Source organism: Nematostella vectensis, chromosome 7 (genome assembly GCF_932526225.1).
Source record: "Nematostella vectensis chromosome 7, jaNemVect1.1, whole genome shotgun sequence".
NCBI lineage: Eukaryota > Metazoa > Cnidaria > Anthozoa > Actiniaria > Edwardsiidae > Nematostella > Nematostella vectensis.
The window spans coordinates 7,109,882-7,125,731 of record NC_064040.1 but is presented as its reverse complement, the minus strand read 5'-3'; the positions used below and the strand labels follow the sequence as shown (position 1 = coordinate 7,125,731).

The 15,850-nt window shown below is 38.8% G+C and overlaps 3 protein-coding genes across 3 annotated transcripts; 1 reads left to right on the top strand and 2 right to left on the bottom strand.

The window, feature by feature from the left end:
• The first annotated feature begins 261 nt into the window (after nt 1-261).
• Nucleotides 262-3,509, top strand: LOC5520760. The gene is made up of 5 exons (XM_032365728.2): nt 262-510; nt 1,239-1,288; nt 1,807-1,927; nt 2,175-2,291; nt 2,997-3,509. Exons 1-5 carry the CDS (start codon nt 286-288, stop codon nt 3,153-3,155), a joined length of 672 nt encoding a protein of 223 aa, XP_032221619.1. The 5' UTR covers nt 262-285; the 3' UTR covers nt 3,156-3,509.
• Nucleotides 3,510-4,061: 552 nt separating this feature from the next.
• LOC5520865 (5-hydroxytryptamine receptor 2C) lies at nt 4,062-7,988 on the bottom strand. Its single transcript, XM_032365727.2, has 2 exons — nt 6,903-7,988; nt 4,062-5,146 (listed from the first exon to the last, which is right to left on the bottom strand). The coding sequence occupies exon 2, from the start codon at nt 5,125-5,127 to the stop codon at nt 4,276-4,278; it is 852 nt and encodes a 283-aa protein (XP_032221618.2). The 5' UTR covers nt 5,128-5,146; nt 6,903-7,988; the 3' UTR covers nt 4,062-4,275.
• A 2,196-nt stretch (nt 7,989-10,184) lies between these two features.
• On the bottom strand, nt 10,185-15,617 carry LOC5520759. Its single transcript, XM_032365765.2, has 6 exons — nt 15,252-15,617; nt 15,023-15,066; nt 13,677-13,907; nt 12,773-12,869; nt 12,153-12,278; nt 10,185-10,690 (listed from the first exon to the last, which is right to left on the bottom strand). Exons 1-6 carry the CDS (start codon nt 15,357-15,359, stop codon nt 10,556-10,558), a joined length of 741 nt encoding a protein of 246 aa, XP_032221656.2. The 5' UTR covers nt 15,360-15,617; the 3' UTR covers nt 10,185-10,555.
• Nucleotides 15,618-15,850: the final 233 nt, after the last annotated feature.

The window sequence follows — 15,850 nt, the reverse complement described above, 5'->3', positions numbered from 1 at the left end:
CTAGTGCCTCTAGCTAGGAAGTTTAATTGTGGTCTTGACTAGTCTTCTTTCTAGTCTTCTTTGTTTTTACTGGGAAGAAAAAACTTGTCTTCTTCACGCCCAGTTGACTGCACGTACCAAGAGTGTGGGCTCCCTGTGTCAAAGGAGTTTATTTTTCCACAGCAAACCCACTAGCCAAAACAAGGCACTTCACACAACACTAGGATACCTGGCTATAGCAACAGGTATTGGTTTGTTTTTATAACCAGGATTGAAGCAAGCTACCAGCAGACGAGTTCAAATCATATGAATAAGTCAAGTGACTTTTGCAAAGAACAAAAGACAGAAAAGAAGGAAAAATTAAAAAGGTCGTACGACATGTTTTTCATATTACGAAGGAAATATTACCTAGTTATTTTGATCAGCCTTTTATTTCTCACTACATACAAGCTACTACCGCCGGTACTGACGGAGTACCAAGAAGGGTACGGGATTGTTATATCGCGATCGGTTCGAGCGTTTCAAAGCAAGGTTGGTATATATTACAGCTCTCAATAGCTGTGGATAAACTTGGACGTACAGTCAATACTTTTTCGATAGCAGACGCCCTGCCATAGGTGTCCCCTAAAAAGAACTTAAAAGAAAAATCGAGAAATAGCCATATCAGTAAGGGGATATATGTCTTTACTTTGTTTGTCTTACTAGAAACATAGTACGCGTAAAGTATTTTATTAAAAACCATTTTAAAACAATTTTTATGAGCGGCATACTCTTATCATAGGGTGAAGATTTCCTTGTCGCCCCCTTATCGCTTATTAAAGTGCACGTTAGCTGAGAGTTGATTATTACGCAAATGTGGTTTGATTAGAGACAAGAATTTACTGCCAAAATATACACAGTGCATAAACATATAAGCTTAATGATACGAATGTATTTTAAAAACAATTATATTCTTCTATTTGACCGAAATTTAATGAAAAAGAGGCTCAAAAATGAAAAGAGACTCAAAGTATTTTGTCGCGGTTTACTAAATAACTACCCGTCATTATGGGGAGACGGAGTTAGTCAGTCTGAAGATTCCCGCATGATACATAGAGTTTCAGCCCTTACGGCCTGGCTAAACTAGGAGACAAGTAGCGCTCGATATGCCGCCCAGTTCAGCCAGGTCTTTCGGCGTAAATGTAGCCCCTTTAAATGGGTACGCCCCCTTGTTCGTGAGAAAGAAGTAAAGAAGTATTTTTACATTTGGTACTCCACAGATCAGAGAGCTAAGACATCTTTTCGGTTCACCAACAATCCCACAAGTGAGGTAAGATATTTTTTTTCTTATATAAAACTTGTTTACACTGGCTTAATTAAACAGTCAGGCGATGTCGGATGTTTTCCTCCAAACCACGGTGTGTAGATGGCCTAGGGCGGACGTGTTTGCTAAGGTAGACATAAGGATCTAGGCTTTTTTTTTTTGGTTGGTCATGTCCTCCTGTCGTCGCCGTTTTCGTTGCTAAATAGGGGACAAACGATGACGACGGCAACGCCAAAAAAGAAGCAGACGTTAAATACACTCTGTCATACATTCCAGCAGTTTAAAGAAAAAAAACATAAAAAATCAAAGTTTCACGTTCTAGTGTGGTCCAAGGCTTGTCTTTACTTTTTGGGCTCTATAACAACGAATTCATTTTATTGAACAGTTGAAGCTAGTTTAGAATTCTCCCTGTCAACGCGGCCGTCGCCGTTGCGTAAGGCCCCTTTTTACTATGGGGGGTGCGAGGCTGCATATCCAAAGTTTTCTCAAACAATGGCTGAGGCAGTTACTTCAAATATCTACAGGGGTTTATCTAAAGGCGACAGAACCGGGTGGTTATTACAGAACGGGTATTGCCTGGACGCAGGTAAAGGCGAAGAGGGAAGCGTCGTCACGACCACAGATTGCGATAAACAGCTCTCTCAGGTACGATACAAAAACATGATGAACGTACATGTATCAGGACCATGCAAATGCGCGTACCCAGGATTGCCTGGGGGGAGGGGGGTGCGCAGTCATAGGTATCATATGGAAAAAGCATAGTATATGAAGATTCCTTAATAAGAAATGACCAACTTTTTGGCCGCCTGTGTACGCACTTGATTGAGCTCATATAGCAGTTATTGGTATTTTGCTATAACAAAATTAAATTGATCCATTTTTTTTTTTCTAGTATTGGACGCTAACTAGTGACCGACTAATGCGAAGCTTCAGTAATATGTGCTTAACGTCCAGCAGCTCTGGTCGACCAGTGGTCTTAGAAAAATGCAGCAAACCGAGCTTTGGACAGGTAAAATGCTTTTGTCGCTCAGCTCCGTTAAGCGTGTTTTAAAAAGAAAGTTTCAGCCTTAAGTTTTATCTAGTTTTCAAAGCATTCGCCACAATGTAAAAGGTTGCCGGTAAAACGCCGCCATTTCAAAACAAAAAGGCTGGTTTAACCGCGCGGTACTGGAACCAGTCTTGCCTTTTTCAGCACTGTCGCATTCCCTTTGTTTTGTAGTCAGTTGAATGGGACTTGATGTTGGCGCTTTCGGGACTTTAAGTTCTTCTTAAGATACTCATCGCCATGTGGGTCAAAACTGGAGGGTATAAAGGAGTGAGAGAGAGGAATAGATAATAATAATAATAATAATAATAATAATAATAATAATAATAATAATAATAATAATAATAATAATAATAATAATAATAATAATAATAATAATAATAATAATAGTTGTTTGGTAGAGTCGAACTTTTCTGAACGACGGGGAGCTAAAAGGTGGTGTACACAATTCGCGAAAATTAACATGAACAGGGGTGGAAAATACAAAGAGTGTATCAGAAACTTATTAGAATAGTAGGAGTGGGGAAGGGGGGGGGCGGTGGAGGGAAAGGCAACCGAATCCACCCCTCCTAGATTCGCTTTATGTTTATGGTTTGCTAAATATTCGAAGTCATCTATCTATGAACATAACCGCAACGAGTACTGACTATAGCTCTTCTTTGTTTTCAGCGATGGCACATGAATCACAGAGACAGTACAATACGATCATATATAGGGACCGCGATTTGCCTAGACAGCGCTAATAAGGACAAGTCACGTGACGCTGTTGTGGAAAGCTGCGACAACAAAAGAGCGTCAACCCAACAATGGAGTCTGCTATCGACTTAAACAGACTAAATTAATTAGGAATGTAGGTAGCCAGGCGCGTACACCCAGGATTGGCTGACGGGTGTGCGCAGTCATAGGTATCACATGAAAATTGTATTTGTATTTGAAGATTCCTCAATAAGAAATGACCCTCTTTTTGGCCTTTTTGACCCCCCTGTGTACGCGCCTGGTAGCAGTTAGCTGTTAGCTAGGAAAGATATTATATTGTCAATGATAAGCATTATAGCTTTGCGTCTTTATTTCCTCGAAACTCTAGAGCAGAACCAAATGCTAACGAAGTGGTTGCCTTTCTGAAGGACCCCAAGGTCCTCTATGCCTTCACCCCTGAGGCGTTGAGTAAAAGGTCCACAGCGTGACACTAAGTTTCAAGGATGTTTTGATTCGTCTTAAACGAAGTAAAACAAAGTTTTCTTACTGTGATGAGTGCCATTATGTCAACGTCATGTATTTGAATACTAGATGTTGCTAATACTTTGATTTACTTCGTTTACGAGTTTCATTTCCAACCTTTAGGCAATGCCTTAATATATATATATATATATATATATATATATATATATATATATATATATATATATATATATATATATATATATATATATATATATATATATATATATATATATCTTGGTTTGTAGGAAAAAAACACGCGAACTACCGTTTCATCTCTACAAGCCTGTTTCGTGGTTGCCCACTCATCAGGAGATACAGTGAGAACAGTGCTCAATACATAGGTGTAGAGCGGGATATATCTTGGTTTGTAGGAAAAAAACACGCGAACCGTTTCAACTACCGTTTCACTCGTGAAACGGTATATATATATATATATATATATATATATATATATATATATATATATATATATATATATATATATATATATATATATATATATATATATATTCTACGCTCGATTTCCACCTTCGCTTCTGTGAGCCCGCTGTACGTGCCCCCTTGCCCCGTGCCTAGTGTTACCCCTTAAGCTGTGTAAAATGTTGTTTGAATAGTAATGGATAGTGATAAAGTTCCATTTGTAAAGTGTTGGCTTCTTACATAAATGTTTCAGTCTTTTGGCTTTATATCCTGTTAAGACGTCTGTGCCTCTGTACCATCTCGCTGACTATCTAGTACTGTTTTTAAGACCGAACATCTTCCTCACAGCACCCTTAAAACCAGGCAGTCTGGGCCAGTAGATAAGGGGGTTCATGAAGCTGTTCCCGTATTGCAAGATCTTCAAGGCAAGCACCACACCCAAAGGTGGCTTGAAGGACGGATTCAGCGCCAGATAAAACAGCAAGCCCTGAAAAGGCAAACACGTAACAAGAAATGCACTAGTTACCATGAAAAGTGTCTTACTGAGTTCACGCTCTTGCCTCGCGTGACGAGTGCTGAGGTTACGATGTTTGAAGGTGACCCATAGTGCCAGGTGTGACAAGACCAATATGGCAGTAGGGATGAATAGAAGCGTGACCACCGTAATGTATAAGTACAGACTTCGAGTGATGATACCAGTGGACGTCATAAAACCCAGCAGGTACACAGCTACAGGGATTATCCAGCTTATCGCTATGGCAACCAGGTAGTGTCTCAGGGTGGCTCTGCGGTGTCTGCGTGGTGATCTGACCATGTACAGGCGCTCCAGCGAGATCACTGCAAGCGTCCATATGCTACACGCACCGAATATCATATCCAGAGCCTGGTAGGCTGACAACAAACACCTGTTCTTCATGAAGACGGAAGGGTTGAATATGAAGAGCAAGTACATGGGTAAAGGAACAAGTCCCACTAGTAGATCAGTGATACTCAGATTGATCAGGAAGTACGTGGTGCGACGCCGTAACCTGTGCGTCTTGGTCAGTACTATTAGCGTCAACACGTTCAGTGCTATTATCACGAGGGTTTCCATACCCAGGGCAGATAACCAAGCAGCGGATGATCCTGGTAGCGCAGGCGCAGTAGACGTTGAGTTCATTGCGTTGTCTTATCTAAACCTGTGAGAAAAAGCAAATTTAGTTTAAAGTAGGTGCAGAAAATGTTATGTATGGATAAATCAGTTTGTAGTAGTATGAAATATGTAAAGATGTTTATAATAATGTGAATGTTATGATTAAGTCTAATCAAGTGCGTCAAATGTTTTAAAAATTACTTCAGTGCTATTACAAAGTACGATGGTACAGGTTTACATTCCAAACGGCTTTTTGATAGATAGAACAATATCCTTTTTCCTGTTTCCCTTGTCGCTAAATCGATGACAAACTGAAGTACATGTTGTGAAGTGTGACGCGCTAACGTGGGCGCAAATACAAAGTTTCACGAAAGTTTTAAATGATGATCATTTCTTTAGCCCGCTGGTTGGCTGGTGAAGTTAGTCAATTAGATAGAACGAATCTTATATCTTCATTGGTTTAAATTGGTTTACAAAAAAATTGATAAGGTGAACACTTTAGCGCGCGTCGCACTGTAAAATTTCACACAAAGTTGCTTACAACTGACTATAGTCGTCAACTTGGAGCCGAGGCGGAGTTGTCGCGGGCTTTATGGAGGGTAACCCTACATCCAGTAGTACCACAGTGTATAGAAAGCTTGAAAATGCTCTATTTTAAACTACGCCTCCTCAAAGTTTAACCTTTGAATTTGCAAAGCTTTCTCCAACAACTCAACCCTTCTCTCCACTGTTATTCGGAAGTATTTCGAAAAACAAAAGTCTATAAGTTTATAGGCTTTTGCCACTCCTCTAATCTAGGCTTGATGTATTTAGGCTTGAAATAAGTTTAGGTTTGATAAAAGAAAGGAAAAAATAGGTATACCAGTTTTTCCAAAGATAATCTGAAGCAGTGCGTCGGGCTGACGTGATTGAAAGGAAGCAATGAAAGGGCCGATCATTTCTGGAAGCAGGCTTACAAAGACTTATTCTAAAAAGGAAATGAGTAGGAACCTTTTGAGGCGCCGACTGCGTGGAATAGAGCGCAGAACACGCTCAGCAATATCACACGAGTTATATTGCTGTTTCCGCTACCTAGTCAGTTCCACATAAGCAGCCAGAGTGACCAGTTTGACAAGGTGAACCAATGCAAGTTATTTCATTCGCAAATATTTTCGCAATACCCGATGGAGTTTTTTAGATTTGTCAACCTTCCGCCTCGTTTTTGTTATTGTGTTTATAATGTGTCAGAGAACATATAAACAAATAAACAACGGTTAATTTTTGTACAAATATTACTACGCATTTCGAGTGATCTGAAGCCTTTCTTATACAGAAAAAACGGAAGTTACAAAATATACACAGTTTTGCTATCACGACAAGAAATTAAATAAAAAACATTTTCTCGACGATTGTTTCGCATTTACAGGGGAAACGTAGTTTTTGCTCTATTAGCATTTTGAATGGTTCGTCCTTTCTCATTGTTTCAAAGGTATACTTCAAAGATTCCGTGTCTACAACAATTTTTGTTCTATGGTACTTTTCGACATACTGACCTAATTCGAATAGTTTTCGATATGCTTCTATACAATCAATATCAGATATTGATTGTGTAATTCTGCTCTAATACACTGCACTAATACACATTAACACGCCAGTATACCCCTACCGTATATTCAAGTTATAACCCTGTCGCCACCCTTCCAAAACGGAAGGGTGTTTTCGTGATTTCTTTAGCTCGCCCCTGGTAAATATACTATTATGATATTCATCACAGTTGAAGAAATCTATTTATCCTGAGTTTCGTCCAAGCGCTTGTTACTTACCTTGCTCATCCACGCGTCCTGTGCACATGAACAGCGAATATGACGTGAAACTTTGACTCAAGCCTCTTCTGAAATTACAGTTATTGTAATTACTCTGAGAAAGCATATCCCGTGACGTAAAGCTTTGATTTGTCTTTGATTATAGCAAAAACCTACAAAGATCGTGTCAAGTATACAGTTAATAAAATTACACTAAAAAGCACAACCCACGACACAACGTCAGTTCAATACTACAGATCAGCAAATGCTTCCTCTTATTAGCCAACTAACTGTCACTAGCAAATTGCAAAATATCCATATACAGCTAGACCGAAATTGAGCGCATTACAGACCGAGTAGGCGATAAACCCTGCGCAAATACGGGCGCAGTAGAATAATAAACTCACGTTGAGGTACGTAATAACAACGCTGATGGGAAGCTAATGGTTACTGCCGGACACTGGAAGAATAAATCACGCACTTTGTTCTTGTGCCTCGGAGTTTTATTCAGTTCCTTTAATCAATAATAATCTAATTTTCCGATGCTACTCGACAAAAGTGAAAAGACTTTTGTTCTAGTTTATAAACATCAAGAAGTATTAATTGCCTGTACGCCGACATAAAATGGCTCAAGGCGATTTCGTGTAAGCCATAAAGCATATCTTTTTTATTATTGATGCAGTAAAAATCGTATTAAAAGAGACGAGTGGGTGAACAAATCTAAAAGAGGCTTAGCACAAGCTTCGTATACTTTCGCTGAGTGCTGATCCAGTAAGGATATATTAAAATATCCGAATCATGTATTAATCTCGAGTTCTTAGCAGGTTCTGAAAATGGATGAGGGTCTGTCAGACATTTTAAAATCCAGTCTACCAATATTGCCTTTTTTTTTCGGGGTCCGGTAATTATCAAATCGCGCGCTCTAATTGGCTCTCGTGAGGTCCGGTATCCTACGATCCGGACCCCGCGATACCGGATCGCTCACCTCCAAAGCTCGAAATAGTGAGTTGATTTGTTAAATGGCCATCGAAAACTGGATTTTTACTCCCGAGGTTAAAGATCTTCACACTATTTTATTTGTCATTTTATCTATAAAATCAATGACTTTACGGAAAATCGGCCTCAAACTCCCTGTGTTTTGACAATTTCCCGCCATAATGATTTTGCAACGCGCGCGAGAATTTCAAGTTTGCTAAAAGTTTATTTGGGAAAAAAAGGCAGCAAATCGTCTCTTCATATGAAGAAAAACGACGAATTACTCTATGAATTTACCTGCATAATCTGCTTAACGTATACACATTCAAGAGAAGTTCTTTAGTGAATATATCTTATCGTCTGTGGAGGATTTAAAGCGAAAGAAGACATTTCTACGATGAATTCGAGTTGAGAACGAAGTATCAATTTGGACTAAATTATAAAATTGTTGGTCAAAACTCAGAGAATGTCGTCTTTGGGGGTTCTGTATTTCTGAAGGATTAAAAGCGTTGTGTGGAAATTCAAAATGGAGTTTATTGGATCATGAGCGAACAAAATCTTCACGAACATCGACGAAAGTCAGAAGGGAAACCTCGCCTCGTGCAACCATAAGGCCGTAAGGTAAACAAAGTTGGAAAATCTATTGAGGAAAAAAAATAAAATGTTATTTCCCAGCTAAGGGTCGGTCCGTATCGTGAAATACCGTGACCAAGATCTTGAAAATACTGACCAAGGCCAAGCTGGAAAATAACATATATAATTATATTAACCAATATTTGTTAAGTTAAATGTTAAATGTTTTTTTTTTCAAGTAAAACCTACTTGTACTGTGGTAGCTTCAAATATAAACACCAATACTCCTAGTTGGTAAATACAAGGTTCTTACGCGTATATGATGCAAATAAATATTTAATCTTAGACTAATTGGGAAGACTAGAAGGCGCAATGCGCGCGCAAAACCACATTCACCTTTAGGTTTTGGTACAAAATTAAAAAAAAAATGTAGTTGCAAAGCACTACATTCTGCGTATGTACATAGATTATGTATGGACAAAGAGTGTTTTTCAAAAACCCGTGAAATACTATTTAGTTTATTTAGTACTAATACACTGTAATGTCTTGGTTCTCTTTTGTTTTGGCTTGACTATTACACTTAAACAATTACATTTTGTTGCACGGGATTTTGAAAACCAATCTACCTCCTTGATGTCTAATGTGACCAGCAGATTATCCAATAAACCTTTATAAACTTCTGTTTTAAAGAACTAATCACAATCTATATACAAAGAGAGAATACTTCATTTAGAACAACTGCAGCTATTTTCGGCTATTTAGAAAAATGTGCAACCACACGTCTTATTTAAAAAAAAAATGAATGTTTCATGTAATCATGTACGCGTAAATATACCGAGAGCACGATACAGAAACATTAAGAAAATATTAGGGGGAGCAGCCACGCCCATATTGGTTATATGTCCATGTTTTTTTTCAAATAATCGGGGGGGGGGGGGGGGGGACGTGCCCCCATCGCCCCACCCCCTGCTACGAATGAAGACTCATGCGAAATGTTTATTTGCTCCTCAATCCGAAGTCCTTGATAGCATGCCACGCCCAATTCTACGTGCTCCGTGCTTACAGTCTTATATGGATGTGATAAACCAACCTTTGAATAAGAGCAATATATATTCGCTCATTTATTCGCTAACATTATTTGGTGACGTCTTACCCTTTTCTTTTCTGAATCAGAATCACTTATTTTGCACTATTTTAAGGAATTTTATACAGTATTACATAGTGGACTAGACGGACTTGCACGTCTCTAACAACCACTGGAGGTGCGACGCACGGTGATTAGTAATCCGCAGTATATTTTTCCAGTAGATACGCACAATTTTTCGTCAAAATCCTCAAATGTTAAACTAACTGAGTCACTTCATTGTATCTAAATTGTATTTAATTGTCTACTGTATATTTATGATGAGTTTAAAATTTCACGTTTTAACAAGCATCTTTCAGTTTATCCCTCATTATGTGATTCTTTTCATTGTAAATCTGGGAACGTACTCTGGTATTTTTCTCATATAGATGATAACATTTCATCCCCCCGTTGTAAACCTCCTTTCTCATTGTTTTGAAAGGTATACTTCAAAAATTCCGTGTCTACAATAATTTTTGTTCTATGGTACTTTTAGACATACTGATTGATCGCACTTTATATGCACCAAATTCCTTCTCTTTTTCTGCTTACCTCGCTAGTGAAACGCAACCCCCGATAGCGGAGGTTCATTATATATGTGGCGGCAGGTTACATTCAGATGCTATGATGACTTGTGATAACCATATTTTTTAATTGAAAAGATAACATTCAATGTAGAAATACATACTATATGCTACATACCATCTGAACAATTACAAAATTGTCGGTTTCGTGAACCAGAAGAAAAAATACAATACACCAAATACTGGTATTCGGCTCTGCCAAATTTTCGACTTTAATAAGACCTCTTCAGGGCAGACTGCCTGAAGAAGTCTTATTAAAGACGAAAATTAGGCAGAATCGAATATCAGTTTTTTGTGTATTCGACATACCATCTGCGTTCATTTACTCATCTGCGTACATTTACTATCTCTTTACATATGAACAACATGCGGCTTGAAAAACGTGCATATTAAAACAGACTGTCATTTTGAGGAAAGTATTATTGGGAAAACTTCCATTTTTGTGTCGCTGCGTTCTGGTCACAGGCTCTTACAGCAACAATACCATCACTGTGCACATCCAGGCATCGGTCAGACCCTATCAGCTTGATGCTCTCTCCTGATCTCTCCCATTTCTGTTCAGAGGACATTTGTTAAAAAGTGAATGGCTTGGACATGGGCAAGGGAAGGGGATATGATGTGATACTAGGAAGTACGAGGGGAGGAGTTGTTTAAACAAGGACCCGCCGTATAAAAGGCGCGGACCTGGTCCAAGTCGTCTTTCTCGCTAGTCCACGTCAAGTGCAGAGCTCCGTAAATATCGAAAAAGCAGAGCCTTATATTAACTTTGAAAATTCCGACGTTTAAAATAATGTTTTGTATACACAAGGCAATAACGGCGAGCTTCCTGGGAGCAGTTTTCTGCGGCAACAACGACAAGAAGTTTGATTAAAAATTTAATTCAAAAACAGCGCGCGCTCGATTGAAAGACGCTATTCTTCATAAACGAAACCTGAAAACTTATTTGCTTCAAAATCGCTCCATTCTCTATTTCTTATCTGTCCAGTCACCAGAGAAGATTGCAGATAAAGTTGTCTAGGCACCATTGATGTTTAAGACATTATTTCAAACTTGATTATATCTCTTTTTTCTTTTTATGGAGCTCTCCTCTCGACAAAGTCGAGAGTGGGAATGACGACTTGTGGGAATGACGACTTGGACCAGGCGCGAGCCTTTTGTACAGCAGGTCCTTCTTTAACGCGTAGGAGGATTGGATGGAGTTGATAAGCGGGGAATTCTGATGTTGTGAAAGTAAAGATATTCCAGGAGCAGAATTGCCAAAACTTACACCATTTTCTACCTGGTAAAAAAATAATGATAAAATAAAATTGCCTTTTTAATGGCCTGTCTTAGGGGAAGTCACAGTCTTTTTCCCAGCCACATACACTGTATACACCTATTTCAAATAAGGTCACAGGTGTACACTGTAGCCCAGGCTCACGGCGAGTGTAGAAGGTCTATTACAGAGTTTGAATGAATAAACTGAACTTGTTGTTGAAATAAATATTTTGACTTAAAAAAACGAACAAACAAAAAACAACAAAAAAACAACAACAGCAGTTTGACGGTGTACTGTTTTATAAACCTCAATTCGCCAATAATTTTGATAATATTATATAATAATAATAATAATAATAATAGGCTATTTTAACCTCAGACAAAAATGCATACCAGCCAGGGTGGGGGGGGGGGGGGGGTGTCGAGTGTTGCTAGAATTAATTTTTCAAATTCGAAAAAGGTCCTAATCAAACGAAAAAACGGGGGCAAGTTACCGATTGGAAGGTATGATTGGAAAGGTGAACATGTGTGCTTTAGTTCTGCAAGTTTTTTTTTGCCATGCAGGGTTTCAAAATGATCAGTTGATTTGTCGATCACGTTTAAATTTGGCAGCTGTGGGTCAACTTGCTATTTAATAACAGGTGATGGTGAGAATTCGCAGTGGCTAAAACAGAGTGCCACCTCATTTGAAATAGGTGTATACCCTGGGTTCATATGATTGTTCAGGAGAAAAAAGAAGAGGCGTTGGTTTCTCCTCACCTGAAGTGGGCTGTCTGAGGAGCATTGCCTTAACTCTATTATTGTCTTTTCTTTGTTGGGTGGTGCTGTAAGGCAGTCTCCTCGTAATGGGTTCTTTAGTTGGTTGTCTGAGGTGTATTCCCATTCCTAGATAAGTTTTGAAAAAATTGAGATAAGAAAACGGCAGTCAGATCCTTCCAACTACCCAGAAACACCCGAACCATATTTCTAAAAACTTGAAGAGCTAATCACAATTGAGAAATATATAGTTTATTTATACAGTTTCAGGGCCATAGCAGGTGGTGGGGCACTGGGGGCACGAGCCCTCCCCCCCTAATATTAAAAAAAGTATAAGGAAATGACCGGTAGGGGCATGGCTGTGCCCCCCAATATTTTCTTAATGTTTCTGTATTGTGCCTCCCCCCAATCTTAAGTGGCCTGCTACGGGACTGAGTCTTCTAATTGTATATCTCATGTGGACGTAAGGATTGGCCAAGGAGGTCACACTCCTCTGAATATTCTTAGATATTTTCTTAAAAATATGATTAGAAGAAATCATATAAGGAAATCCATATAAGGACAATGGAATTCTTGCTTTAGCCCTCCTCCCCCCATTGGAACTAGATCTGCCCCATATATACCTGATTGCCACCCTTTTGATGACAAGCAAAAAGCTCAGGGAATCCTCCCTCAGTCCGCTCCATCGTATCGACACACCTATCACCCTGACTTATATCACTAAAAGCAGGAAATACAACAAGAAGTCAATTGTTTGTTTTACTATCTGTTACAGTAGTGGTAGATTCAGAGGATGTGAGGCTAGGGGATCAACATATTTACATAGTGATGACCTCTCCCATCAATAATTCTTTCTTAGCCTGATCCTAAGACCTATATTTCATAGCTGAGCTATTTATTTTAAGATATATAATGAAGACATGTAAAGTTGTATGTCTAATGTACCCACAGGGGCGTAGCCAGGGGGGTGACCCAGGCCCCCCCCTTACAGCAGTCAAAGATACAGTAAATGTATAAGACATTAGCGAAAATACAGAAAAAATGCCTTGAAAGGGCCTTTTGGACCCCCTGTTAAAAATCCTGGCTATGCAACTGACCCAATGAGTAACATTAGAATTAGAATATAATAATCAATAAGAAATTGGAATAAAAAAAGACAGGTAATTATAAAGCCACAATGTTAAGTTTTCAGTCAAGATCATATTATATTTAGGCCATTATAATCCTTAAAAATATATCCATAAATATCGACGTCACATAATATATACATGAACCTTACTGTGCCACAATGGCACAGACATGGAACAAAACTTGGCATCTGATTTTAAATGAGTGTTATTACCCCTTTGAAAATACTGGATTGATTCACGGGCTATAGGATTTTGTCCTTGTTTTAATGATATGAATAATTCGCCTGGTTCACACAAATAATGATTCTGGCTGAAATTGAATTTACAAATACAGATAGTTTAAAGACTAGTACTATCCTATAGGCAGTGGTTGATCCACCTTAAATGTTGAACTCACCCTTTACTATTAAAGGTTAGCGAATTTGTAGGTGTAGAGGTGTTTGATTCTGACTTGTCTGAAGTAAAGCGGAGTTCAGATATCTTATCTGCCATGCTGCTTCGTTTTTCATGCAGTACTTGTTGTAAGGAGGATATCTTATTATTCATTCTCTGAAGTGATTCGTTGAACTTCTCTGAGAGGTCATTAATGGCTTTATCCATTGTTTCTTTATGTCCATTTACCTTTGAACTGAAAAATTTATACACACACAAATGGTCAGCTAACAGTTTTCCTCATAAGCCAGACACCTCAACCCAGGCCCGTAGCCTGGGGGGAGGGGGGGGGGCTCCAGGGGTTCAGAAGAACCACCCCACATGACTTGAAGGTCTGCCCTGATGAAGGTCCGCCCTGATGAAGGGAAATTGAGCTGCAAGCTAGGACGAGCTGGTATGCTAAATGGGTAACAAACCCCCATTCAAAATCCTGGCTACAGGCCTGCAACCTGAAACCACAGGAGCTGATCTCAACTAGGGGTGGCAATGGGTAACTCAAAATTTTGAAAGTCCCGCAAAATTTTTACAAAGTCTTGGAATGTCAGTATTTTTTATGTATGTCTCGAAGTCTTGTTTTTTCCACAATCTTAGAGGTCTTGGAGCCTCGCTTTTTTTTCACACCGGTCTCAGAGTCTCAGATTTTAAAAAGCGATCTCAAGGTCCCGAATCTTTGTTGAACATGATGTGTTTTATGTTGTTACAATGCTACGGGTTTTCCCTTCTTTTTCATAGTGTAGCAAGAATGTATTTTAACTCTACTCTTTTTTCAACTGATGTTTATGACATACCTCAAGCAAGTTATCCGAAAACAAGCTAAAAAAAAGCTCGGGCTCAGTTGTTAAGAGACCGGAAAAGCTCTGGCCTCTGATTACAAAATTTGACAAAAATCTTGGGCTCGGTTTTTGAAACATATGTCTCAGCCCCTCAGAAAGTCAGATTTATCCATAGCTACCCCTTCTATGGTTTTGCCAGGATTTGTGGCGAGTGGCAAATCAAAAGTGACATCATTAACCGACAAGCCGCTCATCCAATAGAAACCAGGGGACACGGCTAGTTCAAAGCCATAGATTGATTTTATCCAGAGATATAGACAGCAGTACATCAAAGATGACATTGTCAGTGCTCTCTGTCTTATTTTTTCTCAACACTCAAGAGACCTCTGCTACATAGCATCTTTTGATATATTCATAATCACTTTTCATTTTCTCATATATCTGCAGTCTGTTAAATCAGGATGTTAGTCTCCTAACTCTCCTAAGTCAGTAGTGATATATACGCCCAAAGGGGGTTATAAGTCGAACAAGTCAATACCTGATATGTCTGATATATTCTTTCAATTGCAAAGTTGCTTCTTTCTGTAAAACAAAAGCAACACAATATCAAAAACCTTCTACTAAGCCAGAGTTTGAAAATGTTATTTACATCCATGAGGACTGCATATTAATAAATGGCAATGCTGGTAAATTGTTTTTGCGTTGAAATCGAAGAGTTTGGCGTTGCTGGTGAATGGGTAATTACAAAAATAACACAAGTTCCTTACCGGGAATTCTTCCTCGCCACTAATTTTTCGTCTGATGTATAGTGCGCTAGGAACAACAAAAATAACCACCCAGGCCAATGTAAAGGCCACCATATAGATAGTTCTCATGTTTTTGTTGTTTGCTGGTCAAGTTAAACTTGATTAATCGTCCACTTCGAGAGACCTAATCATGAACTATACCACTCAAATACATCATCATAGCATCTCTAAATTTGACAATTTGTCAGACAAGAAGCTTTCTTGACCACAGCCGTGGATTAGGTAGTATATATGCCACGTAGTGGCTTAAAATTTATAATGTTTACATACTTCTTGAGAAAGTGAACAGCGGGGAGGGAGGCCATATTGAATCAAATATTCATTACTGGGAAGGGAGGGTTGAAATATTTCGACGCCCCACAGGTAACCCAATCAACCATGTTTTTATAGAGAAGCAGCGACAGTTTGTCATCTTCATAGAAGTACTAATACTAATGAACCCCTGATTGTACCAATAAAACACCGGTATCCTCTCTAATATTCCCGGCATTTTATGATTTATACAAAATACTTAAATATTTAAAAATTTGTAGAATAAAGCTCTCCGTACGTAAATCAGT

Coding starts and splice junctions, on each gene's coding strand:
- LOC5520760 (XM_032365728.2), top strand. CDS start 286: ATGAATAAGTCAAGTGACTTTTGCAAAGAACAAAAGACAGAAAAGAAG. Junction 511..1,238: donor TTCGAGCGTTTCAAAGCAAG/GTTGGTATATAT, acceptor GGTACTCCACAG/ATCAGAGAGCTAAGACATCT. Junction 1,289..1,806: donor CCAACAATCCCACAAGTGAG/GTAAGATATTTT, acceptor AAATATCTACAG/GGGTTTATCTAAAGGCGACA.
- LOC5520759 (XM_032365765.2), bottom strand. CDS start 15,359: ATGAGAACTATCTATATGGTGGCCTTTACATTGGCCTGGGTGGTTATT. Junction 13,908..15,022: donor GAATATATCAGACATATCAG/GTATTGACTTGT, acceptor TAAATTTTTCAG/TTCAAAGGTAAATGGACATA. Junction 12,870..13,676: donor CTAACCTTTAATAGTAAAGG/GTGAGTTCAACA, acceptor TCCTGCTTTTAG/TGATATAAGTCAGGGTGATA.
- LOC5520865 (XM_032365727.2), bottom strand. CDS start 5,127: ATGAACTCAACGTCTACTGCGCCTGCGCTACCAGGATCATCCGCTGCT.